Source organism: Tiliqua scincoides, chromosome 3 (genome assembly GCF_035046505.1).
Source record: "Tiliqua scincoides isolate rTilSci1 chromosome 3, rTilSci1.hap2, whole genome shotgun sequence".
NCBI lineage: Eukaryota > Metazoa > Chordata > Lepidosauria > Squamata > Scincidae > Tiliqua > Tiliqua scincoides.
In genome coordinates this window covers 26,374,421-26,396,574 of record NC_089823.1, presented here as the reverse complement: position 1 = coordinate 26,396,574, position 22,154 = coordinate 26,374,421, and the positions used below count along the sequence as shown (strand labels likewise).

At 45.3% G+C, this 22,154-nt stretch overlaps 1 protein-coding gene across 3 annotated transcripts in view; it reads right to left on the bottom strand.

Annotated features, from left to right (window-relative positions):
• The window catches only part of MTUS2 (microtubule associated scaffold protein 2), a 226,106-nt gene that overhangs the window by 21,532 nt on the left and 182,420 nt on the right, over positions 1-22,154 (bottom strand). For 2 of the 3 annotated variants that reach the window (XM_066619698.1, XM_066619699.1), the window contains one exon: positions 1,707-1,773. In XM_066619698.1, coding sequence (XP_066475795.1) covers positions 1,707-1,773 — 67 coding nt within the window. Of the gene's footprint in view, positions 1-1,706; positions 1,774-10,472; positions 10,674-22,154 lie in introns of those variants that run through there. The other variant, XM_066619700.1, reaches the window with a different exon arrangement.

Here is a 22,154-nt window from a genome sequence, read left to right as displayed (position 1 = left end):
TTGACTATCCTGTAAAATCCAACCCAAGAACAAAGTTTACTACAGCCTCAGGCACATATTTTCAATGATTATTCATTGAAAAAAAACTACAGGCAACATACCGATCTTCCTAATCTAGGCTTCACTACTGCAATTTTGCTTTGACCCAAAAATGTCTTAATGTTTCCATGGAATCCGGGCAGTATCCAGACATAATCTAGTCTTACCCAGCTTAAAGTACAGTGCTGATGGTATTGGGCAATGTGCTGAGTTGCACCATATTGGGAATGATGCACTTGGTTGAAGGGCAGCAGTCAGGTGACGACTGTCTGAATCAACCTGGATAGTGTTGGGAAAGGGGATACATAATGATAGTGACATAATGTGTTGGTGTCATGAACCTCAGGAATTGACCAGGTCACAGAGAAGGAGGAACCAATCTGGCCACGAAGGCCAGCAGCCTCAGCTGCAGAGAAACCTGACACAGGCCCTATGAGCCTGAGCTTATTGGGGAGGAGGCCCCTGAGCTTGGATCCCCAGCAGCACCTCCCCATGAATCTGATTCCATCAATAGGCTCTGCCCTAGGATACTTGCACACTTCAGTGTCTGCTCACTGCTGCAAACAACGCACTAGGTGGAAGCATAGAGGCACTTCTGAGCTCCAGGTTAGGGGTCTGTCCCTTTAAGACTCACTGTTCTTCAAGGAAGTGGTGGAGTTAGGAATAGTTAGGAATAGAGTAGGGAAGCATTTATGGGCTCAGCTGAGTTCCAACCACTGGAGCAAGGTGTCCGTACGGAGGTGACCTCGGTCATGCAGCTCCAGTCTGACTTTACCCACTAAGAGCGCAATCCTAACTGCGCCCTAGGCCGGCGCAAGTCCCTCGTGCCAGCCCAGGAGGGTAGCAAATGTGCCATAAAGCATGTTTGCACCTCTCCTTGGGAGTTGGCTCTGGTGGCTTACCTGGGAGTAAGGGGAAGAGTTTCCCTCTACCTCTGGCTGAGCCACTTCTGGCCCCAACCTTGCGTTGGATACACTGCAGGCCTCCTGGCCTGTCTGTTCCAGCGCAGGATAGGATTGCACTGCACCTCTCTCCACCATCAGATATCTTCATGGATTCCCACTTGCTGCCAGAACAGGACAGGAACTAACTAGTGAATGCACACATGCAATGATTTCTGATGTACAACTATATTGGTTGAGTTATTTGTGATGGAGAACATGGCAAGAAGGCACAGCAAAACAGAGCATAACACTTCGCTGGTGCCACTACGTTCCACAAAGATGAACTGCACTGGCTTCAGATGAAAATATAGGTAGCTTGAATTTAGACATGCTAATACAAAATCCTCACTAATTATGCCTGTAAGGAACATCATCTGGGAATGTTGCATCCTGTCAGTCTTAATGTGACCTAAGTTTCATACTGGGATAGTTGCTATTCAAAAGCAGACAATATAGATTTACAGGCTGCCATCTGTGAACAGTAAAGATAATGCATGATTAGTTCCAGCGTGTATGGTTATGAACCTGTCTTTGCAACAACAAAGAGGTAAAATTATTATTCCCTGACAGACCATAAAAACCTGCCGTGGAGCTAAAGATGACGCCTTATGAGAGTTGCACAGATTTCCTAGCATCGCGGCACAAGAAATAATAACCTTTTCAACAAATAACTGTAAGAGGAAGAGGACATTTTGAACGTTGATGATTTAGAATCCTACGTACCAACTTCATCTTTGATGTTTGCAAGCTCCGCCGAGAGCTCCTTTTCTTTCACAAGGGCACGTTCATTCTGTTAAAACAAAAAAACAACTGGCAGTCATTTGGTTTATTCCGGCTAAGAACTTGCACACGTTCACTTGTTAAATCTGATGAGATAAATTATAATTGTTGAAATTAATCTTAAAAGACCATATACGTGACACCAGTTCCAACAGTTAGATAAATTAGGTAAATTACCACTTCTTCTGCAGCCTGGTTCTCAACTATGTATCATATCATGACTCTAGCTGTGTTGGCCCCCGTCCGCAGCCTCCTCATGTCTGCCTAAATGGTTGGCAACCTTCAGTCTCGAAAGACTATGGTATAAGCCTACAGCATCCAGTATTCCCAGGCGGTCTCCCATCCAAGAACTAACCAGGCCTGACCCTGCTTAGCTTCCAAGATCAGACGAGATTGGGCATGTGCATCCATGTCATGAACTAGCCTATCCGTAAGACCAATGAAAGCAGTTGCCTCAGGTAGCAGATGGGCAGGAGGGTGCCTACTTCCATCTGCCCACTTGTTTCCTTTGCTTCTTTTCCTCCCCTTATTCCCTGGATTGAAAAAGTTAGAGGGGGATGGAATGGTAGTATAGAGAAGTAAAGAGTAGTGAGCTAGACAACAAGTGCTCTCCTCTCCCCCACACTTCCTCTTCCGTTCAGTCCCCTTCCTCATTTTCCAGTCCAGAAAGTGGAAGGTTGGCACATCACAAAGTAAGGGGGGGCAGTGGGGCCAGGAGGTCTTAGGTCAGCCCTGCTTAATGTTATTATATTGTAATTATATACTATAGATGTGCATCACTTAGCAATGTTCCAACCAATGACGGATCACATATATGACAGTCCATCACTGGTTGACGGTATAGTAGCTGAAAACACCTTACCTTTGTTGGCGGAGCTGGTGTTGTCATTAGAAGGTCCCAGAGACCTTTTCTGGATTGTGCTAGGCCTCCATGGACCTCAGAATGGCCCACAGAAGCCTCCGGAAGCTACTTCCAGTTTGCGTCTAAAAACTGAGAGTAGCTTCTGGAAACTTCTGTGGGCCATTCTGAGGCCTGTGGGGGCCCCGTGCAAGCCATAAGAGGCCTCTGGGGCCTTCTAATGACAACCACCACCACCAACTAACACAAGGTAAGGACTGTGCACAAGAATGAGGTTGCTTAACTATGGGGTTCTGAGAACGTATCCCCATTGTTAAGTGGTGTATACTTGTATGTACATTATATACCAAGAATTTACAGACTGCCCAGTGCCCAACTGGCTGACCCCTGAAGGCCCCCCCCCCCAATGCAGACAGCAACAGCAGAAATTCAGCTGAACAATTTGCACTGGCACTGCCTCATCCTGTCCTCCCTATCTGTGAATGGGATTTCCAGCGATTCCTGCAATTAATAGAGGAAGCCCATTCAAAGGTAGGAGGGAGAGGAGGAGGCTGGGAGGACCCTCCCCTCTGTGCTGCCAGAGTGCTGAGGAAGGATATTCTCTGCTCTCCCTTTCTTATACCCATGCCAGTTGGGGAAAGGAAGAGGAACCATCTTGGAGGGTGCCTCTTCCCTCACCATTGCAGGAGTGGAGAAGCATCCTCCAATGAGATTGCTCCTCTCCCTTTCTCTGACTGACAGTGCAGGAAGAGAGGTGTCCTCTCTTGGCTGACATTGCTCCTCTCTGTTTGCCCAGGGAAGCAATCTTATAGGATACCTCTCAGTGTTTCTGGAGTGTATGCAAGCATGGGGGGTGGGGGGTTATCACCCACAGTTTGTCCCAAGGGTCCCCAGACTCTGGCATTGCCACTGGGAGTACATATTCTGCTCATGTTATAAGCTTTACTGTGGACATTTACTACATTTGTGGTATGCAGAAATGACATGCATGGGTTGCCGCAGTACTAGAAACAGGTATAAATAAAATAACGAAAAATATTTTTGTGTAAACTACTTGTTCTTATCACTCCAACAGGGGTCCCATACTTTGTCCTGTTGATTCTCCCAAGTCAAGAAAAGAACAGTTTGGGCCTCCTCTTCATTTTTCTTGCACTTTTCGTTTATGTATTTGCAAGTCATCTTCATTTTAGCTCAAAGAACAGTGGGCTGACAAATAATGTTGTTGCTGATTATATATCTGACTTCCACCACACTTCAAAATGCTACTAAACAAGAACCAGCAACAAGATTGTTGAGTGACTCCAAATTACCTCTTAAAATTGCCAAGGAAGAGAAGCAAGTTTGCTAGTGTGGTGTATCTAATGCCCAGATTGCTGCTGATAACATTTTGACCTACATCTCCTAAACTTAGAATTAATTCATGGCACAATTTTATTCATCTCAGGGGATGGGAGAACAAAGAGACTAATACTTCATAGGAAAGAGAACTTCCAATGATTGGACACAAATGACAACATAAAACATCTTTATCCTGACAATACTGAAACATCCTTGTTAGAACATAAAGATTTCAGTGGCAGATATTTCACAAGAGAGGCATGAATCATCACAAGATGCCAAAGGAAAACTCACCAGTGTGTGATTTAATATTGGAGACAGCAGAGGAGCAACAACCAAAAAAAAAAAAAAAAAAGCTGAAAGTGTCTTATTGCAGAATTACTTGGCTTTTGAAGGGTGAGACAAAGAGCTATACCATACAAGGTCACCAATGATTAGGAAAACGGGAAACTGTAAATAGAACTCTGGATACCACCAGAAGAGACCCAGGAAGAGGTCATGAAAAGGAGTCACAGTCAGTGAAAGGGTCAGCAATAAAGAGAGATTACAGGAATCTCTGGCAACTGAAGTGTCACTTCTATGCAAACCACTAACTGGAATTATAATTTAGCTTATGACCATTCTGGCAAGGAGTTAGAAGTACAATGTGTGGTGCTGACAGGCGGTCATCCTGTATCTGGCTAGCCAAAGAGGTGCCATGAAATGACAACTGTAACCCAAAAGTGAATGATTCAGTAGCAAAGTTCTTAAGGGAGAATGAAAACCCAACACCATTAGCAAGAGTTACAAGGAAATGTCCTTCACAGAATAGGTTCTATAAAGTGAATTGAAATGGGTGCATGTTCTCCTTTGGGTCCCATTTGGAGGTGTCAGATTACGTATGTGGTTGGTTTATGCACATTTAAAATGCTCTGCATCACAAAGACTCAAAACATTAATTTTAGTTAGTTAAATATCCTTTTGACACCGGCAGAAGCAGCTTTACATTCCATGCATGTATAGCACGAATCTTTTCACGTACCTGTGAAAATACAATAGTAATAGTAATTGTTTAAACATATGATATTTAGCATTATGTGACCTTCCACAAAAGACTCAACTGTGGTGATCATAATACCTTGTTTAAGGGCCCAATCCTATTGCCCCATAGCACCAGCGCTGAGCTCCAGCGCTGGTGCTAGGTGTCGTAAATGTGCCGTAAAGCATGTTTACAGTACCCTTGGAGTAAGGAGCACTGGTGCCCAGCCAGCATCAGTCAGTATTGGGCCCAGTGCTGGGTGCAGGGTGCCATAGCCACCAAAGGTAAGTATGACCATTGGATGGGGATGCGGCCTTTTGGGGTAGGGAGAGGAACCGGCTCAGTAGAGGGTGGAATCAGACGAGCCTTCCTCCACCAGATGCTATCCTGAAAAGCCTAACACAGAGGTTCTCAACTCAGTGCCGCCAAAATAGATGGTGCAGACTCAAGAAAGCCCATTGCGGGGCCCGTACCCTTACTTGGGAGAAGGGGACAAATGACCACTTCCCTGAGGAGACCTCTGGCAGCTTTCCTACACCCACTGGATAAAGTTGTTGCCATTTTGGTGCCGCTGTTCCTCCGGGTGCAAAGAAGCATAGGATTGGGCTGTTCAATACATTAATGTTGTAAATGTGATGCACTGGATATTTGGTGAATTTAGATGTGAGAAACCCGTGTCTGAACTGTTACTCCCCAATGAAACTCATTGGCTAGCCTATGGCACATCACTGCCTCACAGTCTGGGTTGAAGCGTCTTATATCCAAACCATAAATGCTCTCATAAAGCTCTGTTTGGAGCTGGGCTTTCACTTTCAAGGAAACAGTTTGCATGGATATTAAATGAGTACCATTTCCTACCAATATCATCTAAAAGACAAGGCAAATGTCCTAGATGAACTAAGTAAGCACCCAAGGTTGTTTCAGGATCCTTTACAATGTGCAAGGATTCTTTGGCAGGCAAGCTGAGGTGGAAAGGCAGGAAGTTGATGGAAGTTCTTGATGGCAGGAAGTTTGACAGTGAACTGATGCAAAAGATGACAAAACACCTGCACTTTTTATAGTGAGCTGAAATGCTCCCTCTCCCCTGACTTTACTCTCCAGTCCATAGGTTCCAAAACTAGGAGGGTTTTCAGCCAGTTGGAGGCCAGAGTGATAAAACAGGACATCAAGGCACAGGGTTGGCTGCTCCTCACAGGATGAGGGCCTCTCTACTCTGAGCGATTCTGACCCTTTAACCCCAGTGCTGGACCAGGTAAAGGTGGGAATGGGAGAGAGACTGCCCAGGAAGGAGAGGGCCCAGGGCTTCATAAGGTACTCTGGGCTGGTGATGAGAGGGCTCTCGATAAGTTAGCTGAGAACTGTTCTTTGTTTGCTCCCTGAAGCACCCCCTGCCTAACTCTGAGGCCTGGGTAGGAGATCCTGGTTGTTGGGTCAGCAAACACCTTCCCTTTGTTTCTACCCTCTATCCCTATGGCCAAGAAGGACTCAGACACCAAGTGGAGCACACCCTCTTACAGCAACGCTGCTAAGGATGGAGAAATGTACACATACTTAGCATTTGAAACATTCATTAATATTGGTAGATGTAATCTTGCCACAAATATTTGTTTTCTAAATCTTTATAAGGCTTTTTGGCAAAGAGCTGCTCATTAATGTGATGAGATGTTTGACTTTGGTCTCCTTCTCTGGAAAACTGGATAGGTATGGTGTCAGCGAATCTTCATATCAACCTCAGAATACCTTGGAGGTAGAGCACATTTACAAACCTCTGATGTGTGTGTGTGTGTGTGTGTGTGTGTGTGGAATCAGGATAAATATAACACTAATCTGAAATGAAAAAGCCTCTTATAATCATCATCAAGATATTGCTTATGGATATTTGTCTCAGTAAACAAAACCAGTAAGTTGGTGATTCTGTTTCTAATTAAAGAAGGTCAATTGACCTTGAATATGTTCCATTAGTCTAATGCTGATGTTGCTTAATGGTTGATATTAACTCAAACATCCTAAGAAAAAGAGGCGTAAGACCTCAGAAACAACTGTGTTAAAAGCAACAATACTTAGCATTTGTACGGCTTTTTCAAGCATTCAAGGTGCCACATGTGTATTATCTTATAATCCTTGGAACAAGGCAAGTGAGTATTAAGTGAATACAGTGGCAGACCGCCCATTAATTTGATGGGGCAAATGCCCTAGGCGCAGAGCCTCACTTGCTGTTAGGACCCTGTGGAAGCCTCTCTGAGGTTCCCAACAGGGTTGGAAGCTGTGCTTCCAGTTATCTAGAAGCAGTTTAAAAAAGTGTCAGGGAAGCTTCAGGAGGCTTTCCTGACATGTCCTGGAGTCACGCGAAGCACCATGTGCTTGGTAAGTGGGGGGGTGTCAATTTGCGCATGGGGGGCTGCAGCATCCCGCGGGGGTTGCTATTGCAGACCTTCGCCCCAGGGTACGGGTCTGAGGAGGTCTGCCACTGAGTGAATATCATTATGCCCACACTGCAGGCAGGATTACTAAGGCCATGTAGTCACTTCATGATACTGGCAACATTAGTCATGAATCCAGCAGAAGTTATCCTGTAGAGAGCTATGCTCCAGTCCAGAGTCCCCAAACTGTGGACATAAGAACATAAGTACAGCCCCACTGGATCAGGCCATAGGCCCATCTAGTCCAGCTTCCTGTATCTCACAGCGGCCCACCAAATGCCCCAGGGAGCACACCAGATAACAAGAGACCTGCATCCTGGTGCCCTCCCTTGCATCTGACATAGCCCATTTCTAAAATCCGTTGGCTCCATATGGATCTGTTTTGACCCCCCCCGCCAGGAATGGCTCTGGAGGGAGGGGCCGCTTGCCCCCCTCCTTGCTTGGAGGCTGGGCGCTCTGCCCCCCTCTGGCTACTCCACCACCCCAATTGGGGCATAGAGCCTGCTGGGGTGACAGGCAGCAGAACTGGCAGCCTGGTGCAACTTTCTGAGAAGATTGGCTTGTAAGGTACGAGGCAGCAGTGTGGAACAATAAAAGCCATTCACAATGGGCAAGGCTGGATCTGGCCCATGTTTGGCACCTGCTGCTTAGTCTAACTCAGGGGTGCCCAAACCCCGGCCCGGGGGCCACTTGCGGCCCTCGAGGTCTCTCACTGCGGCCCTCAGGGAGCCCCCAGTCTCCAATGAGCCTCTGGCCCTCCGGAGATTTGTTGAAGCCTGCACTGGCCCAACGCAACTTCTCTCAGCATGAGGGCGACTGTTTGAGCTCTCGTGTGAGCTGTGGGAGGAGAGCTCCCTTCACTGCTTGCTCTTTCACACCTGTGATGCTGCAGCAGCAGCAAAGGAAAGGCCAGCCTTGCTTTGTACAAGGCCTTTTATAGGCATTGAGCTATTGCAAGACCTTCATTCATTCATATAAGTTCATCTTTAATATATTCATTTATGTAAACTTAAGTAAATTTATTAAAATTTTAAATGTAAATTAATTCTTTTTCCCCCCCGGCCCCCGATACAGTGTCAGAGAGCTGATGTGGCCCTCCTGCCAAAAACTTTGGACACCCCTGGTCTAACTGATAACACAGGCCTACAAAAAAACAAAACAGAGCAGTAAACCTTTTTTTTTTTTTTTGGAGTTGCCAAGGATGTTAGAATGAATTTAGGATATTTTTGGGACGCTGAATAAAAAAATGGCAATGGTTTTGCCTGATTGGCTCTATTTTGGGGGCACAGCATAGCCACCTTATATGCTGATTCAAGCAGTTTCCTTATGAGGAAGCAGATGCCTCACGAGGAAGCTGCTTGAATCAGCATATAAACTGGTTATACTGTACCCCCAAAACTAGAACCGATTGGGCAAAACCAATGCCATTTTCGGATTCAGCATCCCAAATATACCCCAGAATAAGTCCAACTTTTAAGACAACAAAATGTGTGTAGGCCTGTGTAGTAGGCCTCCGAACCTTTTCAGTTCTGAATTTACTACTGGTTGGCAACCTTCAGTCTCGAAAGACTATGGTATAAGCCTACAGCACCAGGTATTCCCAGGCGGTCTCTATTCCACATTGTTACTATTATTACTGCTCTGCAAGTACCTTGCACTGCATTATAGCAATCATCTTCTTCATCTCAACAACATCCCTATGGCCTTTCATATGTACATTACAGATGATGAGTCCCCTGCCCCTGAGAAATTCCATGGCTTAACCCAGTTCCCCTTCAGTCAAACACAATGTCCTCTGTTTTGGTTTTGCTACAGTTATATGTTTCCTGCTCCTCTCACTTGGACAACATCAAATCATCCTGGAGAGTGGCTGTGGTGCTTAGTCATTGCTGCACTGTTCCAACAGCCTTGGAGTAGGGGTTTAGCATACTGGTGGAAGACATGCACTTCCCTAATTTCCGTCCTTCAATAAATATTTCATCTGATTCCTCTAAAAGGCAATAACCTTGTTTTATTGCAACTGTGATTCAAAATATGCCATCTGTCGTTCCCACAGAACATCTTTAAAACTGCCACATCAGGAGATTCTCCTCCCCTTAGTTCTCGTAGAGTTTATAAGCCCAATTTATTACCAGAATTTTCCCAAGAGTGTATAGTTTGATTAGTTCTATATTACGCCATACATTTTCTTTAACATGGATGGTAATATATCTCAAACTATGCTTTATCAAATAATAGATCAACAAACTTCAATTTATTTTTCAGTGCAATACGAAAATCATTCTGAACTCAGATAAAATCTATTGCACAACCAAGTGTTTTTGCCAAGGTATTTTCTATTAAGCAAATCAAAAGCGGATGCGCATTTTCTACTTGATTCCATCAAAGAACTCACAATACTGAAATAAGATCCAGGGAGGAAAAATGGCAAGGTGAGTGTTAGAAATAACACTGTCCTTCACATTCTCTTCTCTGGCTACCTGTAGCTACTAAGAAAAACTCTGCACTGACATCTATAACACATTTCAATTCAGCCCTCGCAGATCATCTCACGTCCCTCTGTCATGGGAAAAGAATATAGTTTTACTGGCTTTGAACAAAACTAGAATTTGACAATGACCAGGCACAGAAAATTAGAACTGAAAAACTGAACTCACCAAGGGACAACAGGTATATTAAAAAGACACTAAGGTTACAATCACATATTAGGATCTGCCTGAAATCTGCATTCCACAGGTTACACTGACAGATTAAGAACAGGAAAACAACACATCTCTGCCCACTATGACACTGGCATGTCCTTTCTCCACTGAAATGCAAGTGCTACATTTTAGACTGCAGGGTGAGATAATGCAAGGCACTGCAGTGTTAGGTGAATCTGACAAGTTTGTTGGATGCGAGCGAATGAGCAGTCAGTATATTAAAAAGATGAACACCGCCCTCCCCTCCCTCCTTCCCAGGCAATTGCAGCTTGCGGTGCAACACTACCTACGTTAGCTAGAGAGGAAGCATCAGAGATCACTGGCTAGCTGTCTGCTCTCTGAATCAAGGAGAAAAAGGAAGAGGCAAAGTACCGTCTTGTCCAGGCACTGAAGGCAGTAATAGAGCTTGCAGCAGCAGTGGCCCATCCTGGTAGGCTTGCTGACAAAGCAGCCAGCTTCATTCAGAATGTCAGAGTGTTTAATTCCTAAGCAGGAAGAGATGGACTGCTGCAAACTGACACAACTTGTGTGCGTGTGAGATTCCTCTCCGGCTACCTGGTTTTTCCCTCTTATTAACTTCAGGAATGCAGGAGGAGAAAGAAGAGGCGGAGCAAAGCCAGGCACAGCACAACCAAACCCTGCCAGAGAAAAAGGAGAGAGGGAGGGACATTTTGCACTGGACGCCTCCTTGGAGCAAGGCAGATCGATAGAGAGAAACCAACAGAATATTAAATCAGTTTCATCACCCTCTGAGGACAGCCAGATGCTCCTCCCTGCAAACCTACATGGTCGACTGTCTGCTCTGCCTAGCCCAGCCATCATCCTACAATTTACTCTATTCATAGTTGCCTGCAGTAGTAGAATCTCACTGGTTACAGGAGCTGGCAAATGCAACACAAGACAAAGGCTATAAAAGCAGAGGATAAAGTATGAAGCCATAGCAGTACAGAGGAGATGCAGATAAGATACTGTATAGGAAAGAGACCACAGCTTGGTGACAGAGCACAAGCCTTGCATGGACACCACCCCAGGTTCAAACGAAGGCATCTAGGGGTTTTTGAGTTGTCAGCCCAACCTAGAGAAGCCTGAGACCTTGCAGAGCTGATGCCAGTTAGAGGAAGATAGTGCTGGCCTCTACACAGAACTTGCTCATTGATTAATACCCTGATATACAGTCAAGCACTTTTAGAAGAATTATTACTAACTTGCTTGAGTTTAGTAAGTGACGCAAACAGACACTGAGGTTCTTAGCACCCATGGCAAGGGAAAAAGGAGCATCCCCCAGTCCCATAAATGGGAGAAATCGGATCTTGCAAAATGGGTGCAATAGAATACCAAACATATTCAAAGTAAGGGATTCAACCACTAAATTTGAAAATGTGTGTGGAGCATTTCCAATGTGTGTGATCAGTTCAGTGCCTCAAATGTGAAAAGCTGCTACTTCCAAACTCAAAAGGTGAGTGGAGCACAACATACCTGGGCTTGAATTGCCTCGTTTGGATGTGAACTCGGGCAGGCTCTCTCCAGAGCTACCTGAAGGAGACTGTGCGGGCCGCCTCTCATAGAATACTATCTGCAACTTTTTCATAGGTTTCAACTATATACTTCTTTTTAATTTTTTTAATCCTACCTGGTGCGCCAGGCCTTTGCAGTGTTGTGAAAGCGCTGTAATGCACTTTGCGATAGTGCGCCTCCTAGCATCACTGAGGGGAAAGCCAGAGCCTTCCTGCTGGTGCCGATGCTCAGAGGAATACCTGCCAGACCAGGGAAGTCTGGGTCAGGGGGGAGGGCAGGAAGGAGGTGTGATGTGGCAGGGGAAAGGGCAGCGATGGGGGTGGGAATGAACAGATTGGGCCCAGGAGTGGGATGGAATCCATGGGCCTGATCCCCGGGCCTGAACCTGAAACACAGATCAATGCGGACTTCTGCCAGTGATAGCACTGGCACAGATCCAACCTATTGCGGCTGGTGGGGCTTATACCAGGGCAAGAGGAAAAATGTCCCCTTACTCCAAGGAGACCACCAGCAGCCAAAATTCCCCCACAGCATAGCCTGCAGTGGTGCTGCTGCGTTGATGCAGGGGAATTCAGTTAGGATTGCCTGTGAGTCCATGGGGTTGTAAAGTCCATTAGCATGCAGGCTTAATTAAAGCAGTGATTTTAAAAGGCTGGCTTTGCAATGCTATCATGTGGCAATGCCATGCAAACAATTAAAATTGCATTTTAATTGTATTATTTTGCTACAAACTCCTTAGGACTTAAACATACATTCTGCATCTCTTTTTTAATCCAGCAATTTCTGTTTTTGTGTGTGTGTGAGACATAGCCTTCGTTTTAGAGACTTCACTTTCAGTGAAGGCTTATGTAACTTTACTCAGAAGTAAGCCCTACTGAGTTTAATAGAACATATTCCCAGGTAAAGACTGCAGCTGGGAAGCCCTACCAAACTCCCTCTGCCCTGATACATAAGTACAGAGTGCACTGATGTAGCACTCTGAAGTGCTACATAAAATATTAAAACTACTCTCAGTTTCATCATCTCTCCCAGTTTCACATCACGTTGACTTGATTTCAATAGGGCTTTTATTTCAATAGGGCTTACGTGGGGAAAACTTTCAGTGAATCATGCCTCACATTGGTCTGTCTCCTACTGATCTTGTCTGATGGGAGGACTAATCTCTGACTAAGGCAAGTCCATAAAATACACAGTACTTCAAAGGAGTTGTACTTCAACGTTTAGGGCGCAATCCTAACCAACTTTCCAGCACTGGCATAGCTGTGCCAGTGGGGCATGTGCCACATCCTGCAGTTGGGGGGCAGTCATGGAGGCCTCCTCAAGGTAAGACAATGTTTGTTCCTTTACCTCAGAGTTGCATTGCCCTTATGTCAGTGCTGGAAAATTGGTTAGGATTGCGGCCAAACAGCCCAATTCTGAGCTGCCCGGGGCACCCCACGCAGGCTCAGTGGCACCGACAATGGTTGCTGCCAGATCCTGAGCGCCCCGGGCTACGGCGGGAGGCACCTTGGGAGGAGACTTTCGTCCCCTTCCCCCGGGTAAGGTAAGCAGCCCCACAATGGCTGCTTATGTAGGACGCTCGTGTAGCACGCGAAGCCCTCCACGAGCGCCTTGGATCCTGTGGAGCAGAGCTCCACGGACCCGCCTCCCTCCCTCCCTGGCACGCCTCCAGCCCGCCTCCCTCTCCACATCATGCCTCCACGTCACGCCTCCCCCCGCCCTCTCTCCACCCCCCGCCGGCCTCCCCCCTCCCTGGTACGCCTCCTCCCCGCCCCTGGCCCCGCCCCCGCTTACCGTGCCGTGGCTTGGCGGTCCAGTAGACTGCTGAGCTGCAGAGCCTGGGCGACCGCTCCATGCTAGCCCAGCACTGGCTGGCGCTGGGATAGCACAGGTGGGAGCCCGGCGGAGAGGCTCACAAACTTGCCTTACGGCATGTTTGCGACAGTGCTTGGTGGCACGAAGCCATGCTGCAGAGCACAGGATTGGGCTCTTAATTAACTAAGAACCAAGCTGTAATCTTACACACAGAACTAAATCCAAGTGAATTCCATGGTACTTACTTACAAGTAAATGGCCAGAAGATGAAGCTGTTTGGCATGCACAACTGGGTGCCAAATTGCAGTCTAAAGCCCGGCTTAACTGGAGTATAAACTGGTCCCTATCAATTGCTAAATTCTCCATTCATTTTAAGACACAAGCAACATAAAGTGATGATTATATGAAATGAAAGTAGAGTTGTTGTATAATTATGAATCACAACTTTGATGAATCATACTGTGGCAGAGTCAATTCTCCTTTCACTAACTGCTTAATTTATTTGACTCCATGAGTATTTATAGTGCATGATTTATAGTAGAGTCAACTGCAATGAAATCTTGTTCACGTAAATTCTTACGCAGAGAAATCAGGGTCCGTCCTCAGCAATTTGCCACCTGAATCCAGACCCACTGTCTGCCGCCCACCGCCTCTTGGCATGCATCCCCTCATGTCACCTCACTGTCTCTGTCTTCTTCTTCCTCGTGTGGAGCCTGCAAGTGGGCCACTGCCTCTTGTGAAGTGGCTTCAGTGAGTGCTGGGAGCGCCCAGTGTTCTTTCTGGCCACTTTACAGGAAGCAGTGGCTGACCTTCAGGTTGCATGTGAGGAGGAAGCACTTGATTCCATACCCAAATAACATGTGGCAGAATTCAGGAGGCAGATTCAGGTGGCAGGCTGCCAAGGTGTGCCCTAACTACCCACACAAGATTTTATGAGGTAAGCCCTCCTGTCTCTATCCTTGTGGCACCCATTCTCTAAGCACATGAGATGAAGATGCGGCAGCTGGTTGGAGCCACTGGCTGAGGGCCCAATCCTATCCAATTTTCCAGTGCCGGTGCAGTTGTCCCAATGGGGTGTGCACTGCATCCAGTGGTGGTGGGGCAATCACAGAAGCCTCCTCAAGGTATGGGAACATGTGTTCTCTTACCTCGGGGCTGCATTGTGGCTGCCCCGTTCCTGGAAAGTTGCATAGGATTGGACCCTGAGAGAGGTGGCACATAGGTGCATTTGCTGATGCCCTCAGACCACTTTCCACCTTCTACAGTCTGCCACCTGAGGCGACGGGTTCAACTGACCTCATGGCTGAGTCTGCCATGTGGATGATTCTCAGTCCTGCTCTGGCAAAGCTGCAGTCATTTTTTTCTTAAGCAGCAGAAGTATTTATAATCCGCTTATATATAGGAGATCAGTCTCCTAATCACACATCTACTATAGTCTTAGTCACCGAATATGGTAATATTGTTAAAGGACGTCTGGCTAGTCAGATACTTTGTGAACGCTTTAAACAAGTCCCTTTGCAAGCATCTGCAAAGACATGAGAAATGGATCTCACATAGCTGGAATATGTAAATTAAGCAACCATGTGTTACATAAGAACATAAGAACAGCCCCACTGGATCAGGCCATAGGCCCATCTAGTCCAGCTTCCTGTATCTCACAGCGGCCCACCAAATGCCCCAGGGAGCACACCAGATAACAAGAGACCTCATCCTGGTGCGCTCCCTTGCATCTGGCATTCTGACATAGCCCATTTCTAAAATCAGGAGGTTGCGCATACACATCATGGCTTGTACCCCATAACGGATTTTTCCTCCAGAAACTTGTCCAATCCCCTTTTAAAGGCGTCTAGGTTAGACGCCAGCACCACATCCTGTGGCAAGGAGTTCCACAGACCGACCACACGCTGAGTAAAGAAATATTTTCTTTTGTCTGTCCTAACCCGCCCAACACTCAATTTTAGTGGATGTCCCCTGGTTCTGGTATTATGTGAGAGTGTAAAGAGCATCTCCCTATCCACTCTGTCCATCCCCTGCATAATTTTGTATGTCTCAATCATGTCCCCCCTCAGGCGTCTCTTTTCTAGGCTGAAGAGGCCCAAACGCCATAGCCTTTCCTCATAAGGAAGGTGCCCCAGCCCCGTAATCATCTTAGTCGCTCTCTTTTGCACCTTTTCCATTTCCACTATGTCTTTTTTGAGATGCGGTGACCAGAACTGGACACAATACTCCAGGTGTGGCCTTACCATAGATTTGTACAACGGCATTATAATACTAGCCGTTTTGTTCTCAATACCCTTCCTAATGATCCCAAGCATAGAATTGGCCTTCTTCACTGCCGCCGCACATTGGGTAGACACTTTCATCGACCTGTCCACCACCACCCCAAGATCTCTCTCCTGATCTGTCACAGACAGCTCAGAACCCATCAGCCTATATCTAAAGTTTTGATTTTTTGCCCCAATGTGCATGACTTTACACTTACTGACACTGAAGTGCATCTGCCATTTTGCTGCCCATTCTGCCAGTCTGGAGAGATCCTTCTGGAGCTCCTCACAATCACTTCTGGTCTTCACCACTCAGAAAAGTTTGGTGTCATCTGCAAACTTAGCCACTTCACTGCTCAACCCTGTCTCCAGGTCATTTATGAAGAGGTTGAAAAGCACCAGTCCCAGGACAGATCCTTGGGGCACACCGCTTTTCACCTCTTTCCATTGTGAAAATTGCCCATTGACACCCACTCTCTGCTTCCTGGCCTCCAACCAGTTCTCAATCCATGAGAGGACCTGTCCTCTAATTCCCTGACTGTAGAGTTTTTTCAGTAGTCTTTGGTGAGGGACCATGTCAAACGCCTTCTGAAAGTCCAGATATATAATATCCACGGGTTCTCCCAAATCCACATGCCTGTTGACCTTTTCAAAGAATTCTATAAGGTTTGTGAGGCAAGACTTACCCTTACAGAAGCCATGCTGACTCTCCCTCAGCAAGGCCTGTTTATCTATGTGTTCTGAGATCCTATCTTTGATGAGGCATTCCACCATCTTACCCGGTATGGATGTTAGGCTGACCGGCCTATAGTTTCCCGGGTCCCCCCTCTTTCCCTTTTTAAAAATAGGCGTGACATTTGCTATCCTCCAATCTTCTGGCACCGTGGCCGTTTTGAGGGACAAGTTGCATACCTTAGTCAAGAGATCTGCAACTTCATTCTTCAATTCCTTAATAACTCTTGGGTGGATGCCATCAGGGCCCGGTGACTTATTGATCTTTAATTTATCAATGAGGTCTGAAACATCTTCTCTTTTAACCTCTGACTTAACTCCTCGGTCAGGAGGGGCTGTTTGGTCAGCGGTATCTGCCCGAGGTCTTCTGCCGTGAAGACAGATGCAAAGAACTCATTTAATTTCTCTGCCATCTCTAAGTCTCCTTTTATCTCCCCTTTCCCTCCCTCACCATCCAGAGGGCCAACCGCTTCTCTGGCGGGTTTCCTGCTTCTAACATATTTGAAGAAGCTTTTATTATTCCCCTTAATGTTGCTGGCCTTGCGTTCCTCATAGTCTCACTTGGCCTCCCGTATCACCTTCTTACATTTCTTTTGCCACAGTTTATGTTCCTTTTTATTCTCCGCATTAGGGCAAGACTTCCATTTACGGAAGGAAGCTTCCTTGCCCTTCACAGCCTCTCTAACTTGGCTGGTTAGCCATGCGGGCACTCTCCTGGATTTAGTGGAACCCTTCTTTCTTTGCGGTATACACCTCTGCTGGGCCTCTATTACTGTTGTTTTAAGCAGCCTCCATGCACTCTGGAGCGATTGGACTCTTTTTACCCTCCCTTTCAACCTCCTTCTAACCAGCCTCCTCATTTGGGGGAAGTCTGCCCGTCGGAAGTCAAGGGTTTTTGTTAGAGATTTGCCTGGTATTCTTCCCCCAACGTGCATGTCAAAATGCATGGCAGCATGATCACTGTTCCCCAATGGCTCAGTAACGTTTACATCTCTAACCAGGTCCTGCATACCGCACAATATTAAATCCAGAGTCACCTGTCCTCTGGTGGGCTCCGTGACTAGCTGCTCTAAGCCACAGTCATTTAGCACATCAAGAAATCCGGTTTCCTTATTGTGACCAGAACACAAATTGACCCAGTCAATATGAGGATAATTGAAGTCCCCCATGATTACAACCCTGTCCCTCCTTGTCACCTCTCTGATCTGTTTCCTCATTTCAAGGTCCCCATCCGATTTCTGGTCTGGAGGACGATAGCACGCCCCCAGTATTACATCGCTGCACAAGCCTGGTAATTTAACCCACAGAGATTCTACAGTGGAGTCGGACCCACCTTCAATCTCTACTTTGCTGGATTCTATCCCTTCCTTAACATAAAGGGCCACCCCACCTCCAACACGCCCCTGCCTGTCCCTCCTGTAGAGTTTATAGCCCGGGATTGCGGTATCCCACTGATTCTCCGCATTCCACCAGGTTTCCGTTATGCCCACTATGTCAATGTTTTCCCTTGTCACCAGACATTCCAGTTCTCCCACCTTTGCTCGTAGACTTCGGGCATTCGCATAAAAGCATTTGTACACGGAATGCCCTAGGATGGGCTGCTTATTCGCTCCTTTGTCCCCGCATCCTCTCAGTGTGCCAAACCGTCTATCACATCCCATCACGCTACCTTTCCCAATTTCTTCTCCTACTCTGCCTTTGTCTTGTTGTTCTCTAACCTCCCCATTCTCATCCCATAGGGATGAGGAGTCCCGAACCGGATGCCCCTCGACTCCTGTCGGCCTTCCCCCAGGGATCAGTTTAAAAGCTGCTCTGCCACCTTTTTAATGTTATGCGCCAGCAGTCTGGTTCCATTCTGGTTCAAGTGGAGCCCGTCCCTCTTGTACAGGCCCCGCTTGTCCCAAAACGTTCCCCAGTGCCTAACTAATCTAAACCCCTCCTCCCTACACCACCGTCTCATCCACGCATTGAGACCCCTGATCTCCGCCTGCCTAGCTGACCCTGCGCGTGGAACAGGTAGCACTTCAGAGAACGCTACCTTTGAGGTCCTGGCTTTCAGCTTCCTGCCTAAAAGCCTAAATTTGGCCTCCAGGACCTCCCAGCTACACTTGCCCACGTCATTGGTGCCGACATGCACCACAGCCGCTACCTCTCCCCCAGCACTGTCTACTATGTTTTTTCAAATGGTTTTCAAATGTCTACTATGTTTTTTCACATGGTTTTCAGGACCAACATTATTAGCACCCTGGTGTGGAAAGCAGCTATATCACTGGCTTCTTCCACATTATCTGGGACTTCCAATGTTCCCATGCTTCTGAGGCAGCTTGTGAAAGGATGCTGTAGCTATGAAAGGATGCTGTAATATACTATGTATTTTTTTTCCTAATTGAGAAGCTATAGCACTCATACCTGTACTATAATGAGTACACAACACAAAGCTTGCTCTGGGTTTCTGGAATTGGATGACTAACAACCTTGATGCAATATTCCTTGATATGACAGCTTTTATCATAACCACTGCTAAGACACAAGCTGTTTAATACACTGTTTTTCATACTGGATCTGGTCACCAATATTACCATTTTGTCTGAATCTTAAAAAAATTCTGCAAAATGAAAGATAGTGACATGAAAATCCTAAGCAGATGAAGGAGCTCATGAGTTCCTACAGGATTACTAAAAGTTAAAGGTTGATGCTACTAAAAATGGCAATTTTCTTAGCTGGGTAACATGGCCTCAGGTTCTAATTTAGAGCCATAAAAGATTAATGATTGTGGCGCAGGCAATATTGAAACAAACTTATTTTTTCCAATATAGAGATGAATTATTAAAACAATATTCTTGTGAGTTGGCTATCTTGATATCTGTGAATGGGCCCATCACTGTGAATGGGCAACTAATGACTGACTTGGGATTTTAAAGGAAAACAAAACCAAACCCTGAATGTTCTTTAGTAATTGCAGATGCTTTCCTGGTGGCCTGGAATCTCTCTCCAGCCTTAAAAGCTGACATTCTTCAGGAAGAAGGACAAGCAGAGAAAGGAAGACATTCTTCAGGAAGAAGGACAAGCAGTATTTAGGAGGGGACAGGAAGAGAGTTTAACTGGAGTTGGCTAAGATTTGGGTGCAGTCCTGGGGGCATTCAGCAGTGACTTCCAGGGAATCTGATTCAGGATCAGTCTGTTTTGCTGCCTGATTTTAGAAATCTGCTTGTCTCTGTTGGTAAATTTGTAAACAATATGAATATTAGATACCATGAGTCTGCACTGCTTTCTTCATCCAAAGGAAGCTAAACACTTCAAAACATTGGACTTCTCACTACTATGGAAGTGGGGAGCATGTCATAGTGTTCTTTTTCTTTGATTTATTAATAGTGGGTATCTCTTTATGTCAGAAGGACACCTTTCTGACAGTTGGCACCATGTGATTAATTATGCCCTTGCATGAAAATAATTCTTGTGCCTGTAATTGGAAAGAATTTGTGTAGCTTTGTTGTGCCTTTTATTATAAACATCAATTTCATTTGTATGCCACTGGCCTGTCAATTCTTGGAATAAAAAAACACCAGAGAACAATGTTGCTAATGCATTATATTCGATAATGTGCATAGCAAGTGGTGAATGTGAATTTCCAGTGAATTAGATTTCTTGGACTAGGCATTTGTGTTTCTTGGTTATACTGTACATTGGTTGACATGCCACATGCTGTAATGAACTAAAGTAATATATATGGTTGTTTTGAACTCCATTCCTGCCCTCTGTCCATTACATCAGCTCCCTGGGGCTATGCTGACACACCAAAGCAGTGATATGTTTAACATGGATGTCATTTTCTCAAAATTAAGAGTGCAAAGAAACGTCACTCTCTTCACCCTGAAAATGTGGAATTTAGTCACTGGCAAAAGTAATTTTCAAAGGTCATTTACAGCCTTATAGGGTGAGCTATAAGCATCTTAAGCCATAATGTTTGCCCTTAAGCAACACAGTTCCTCAAGACTTTGAGTGAAATTAAGACTCGATCGGTGTCTGAAGATCTCACTTATTGAAAAGTGTTAGGCTCCAACTTGGCAGAGAGATATGGGTGCTTTCAGAAGTGACGGTCTTCTTGTCCCTATTACTATACATTTTTTTCAGATTGTGAGGATGACTTTTCTAGAATGCAACACAAGAGGGCATTTAAAAATGACACTTTCTAGAAATGTGGCTATTTGTGTAATCTGGTGTATTTCTGGGAAGAGAGGTGATCTAAAAGTCTATACAATAAGCCACCAACATATATACTGGTTCCCTTCTCAAGGTCTGTCCAAAAGTCAGAATGTATGTATGTTGAAACAGCCAGTTCTTGTTAAACAAAAGCACCACAATGGACAGACTGTGCCTATGTGATAGTGCTGATGCAGACATCCGTAACTCAGGAACCCAGTATATTATCATTTGGCAACTGCCAATTTTTCTTTGTTACATTCACATCCTGCTTTTCTTTCCACTCCAGGCAGTATCTATGAGGTTGACAGTGATCACTCATCCAGACAGTTAACAGACCTAGACTAGCTTAGCTTCAGAAAGCTGTCACCTATATCATGTGCTCTGAGAGTACAAAGCTGTTGTCAGGCTCAGAATTCCTGTAAGCCCCAGAACTGAAGTGTTGTTTGCTGGGAGATGTAGTACAGCAGTACAACAAACAGGAAGTAAGGGGTAATGTAATTCAGCTAGGTCTTGAAATCAGCAGTTCATCTTCTTATAGAAATAAATACTGCTTGAACAAGTTATGATTCAGTTGAAGTGAAGCCACTTGATGTTCTTCTAAAAGGCTGTTTGGAACCACATGCATACTGTTATGTGTGCAGATTGGTGCTTGGTAGAAAGTACAAGCACTCCCTCTGTCCCCAAATTAGACTACTGAAATGAAGAAAGTTTGGAGGAAATCAGGAGTGGATTTTTATGTGAAGGACATAAAAGCTCAGTTCTGGCATGGGCTGGTGTTCTGAGAAACCCTATTCTTTCATTCTAAGTGTTCCTCTGATCCCCTGAGCCGCAGCTTTGCACGCCTGTAGTCTGCCTCCCCTAGAGCATAAAAGTGTTTAATTGACCAAGTTTATAGGTTTTACAAGATATTGTATTTATTGGAACGCTACCAGCAACTGTGTCTCCCTTTTGACCAATCACATGGCAAACAGATCAATTTTCATATGTGATAATGACACCAGCATATTTAGGGGTTGCTCTATCACAAGGCAAACGTTGTGTGAGCAGTTGCTAGATTTTCATCAAAGGGGCTTGTCCTGCTCACATTAGAAAATGGTGCAATATTTTAAACATCTAAACTTGAATTATTTAGTTTGGCATGATTGTGATGTTATAATGATGCAAACAGAGTTTAAAAATACATATTTTTTTTTTACATAAGACAAATTCATCTAATCAGATGTTTATAGTCTTGTGCATTAGTCTGTGCTGAATTCTTGGCACTCAACACTGACAAAAATTTTTTTTTTTTTAAATCACTACAGGATTTCTGTGTAAAGAAGACAATAGTTTAGAGAATCCAACCTTAAGGGGAGAACCTTGCAGACGCTAAAAATACAGACTACTTTCCTTTTGTTATTTGGTGAAAACCTGAGTTTTTGGTGAGGTTTTTGGTTTTGGGTTGAGGGTGACTATGGTTATGGTGCATTTTTATTTGCTTGGTAGGATTGTGGTTTTAATTGCTACTATGCCATTTTTGTTCGTC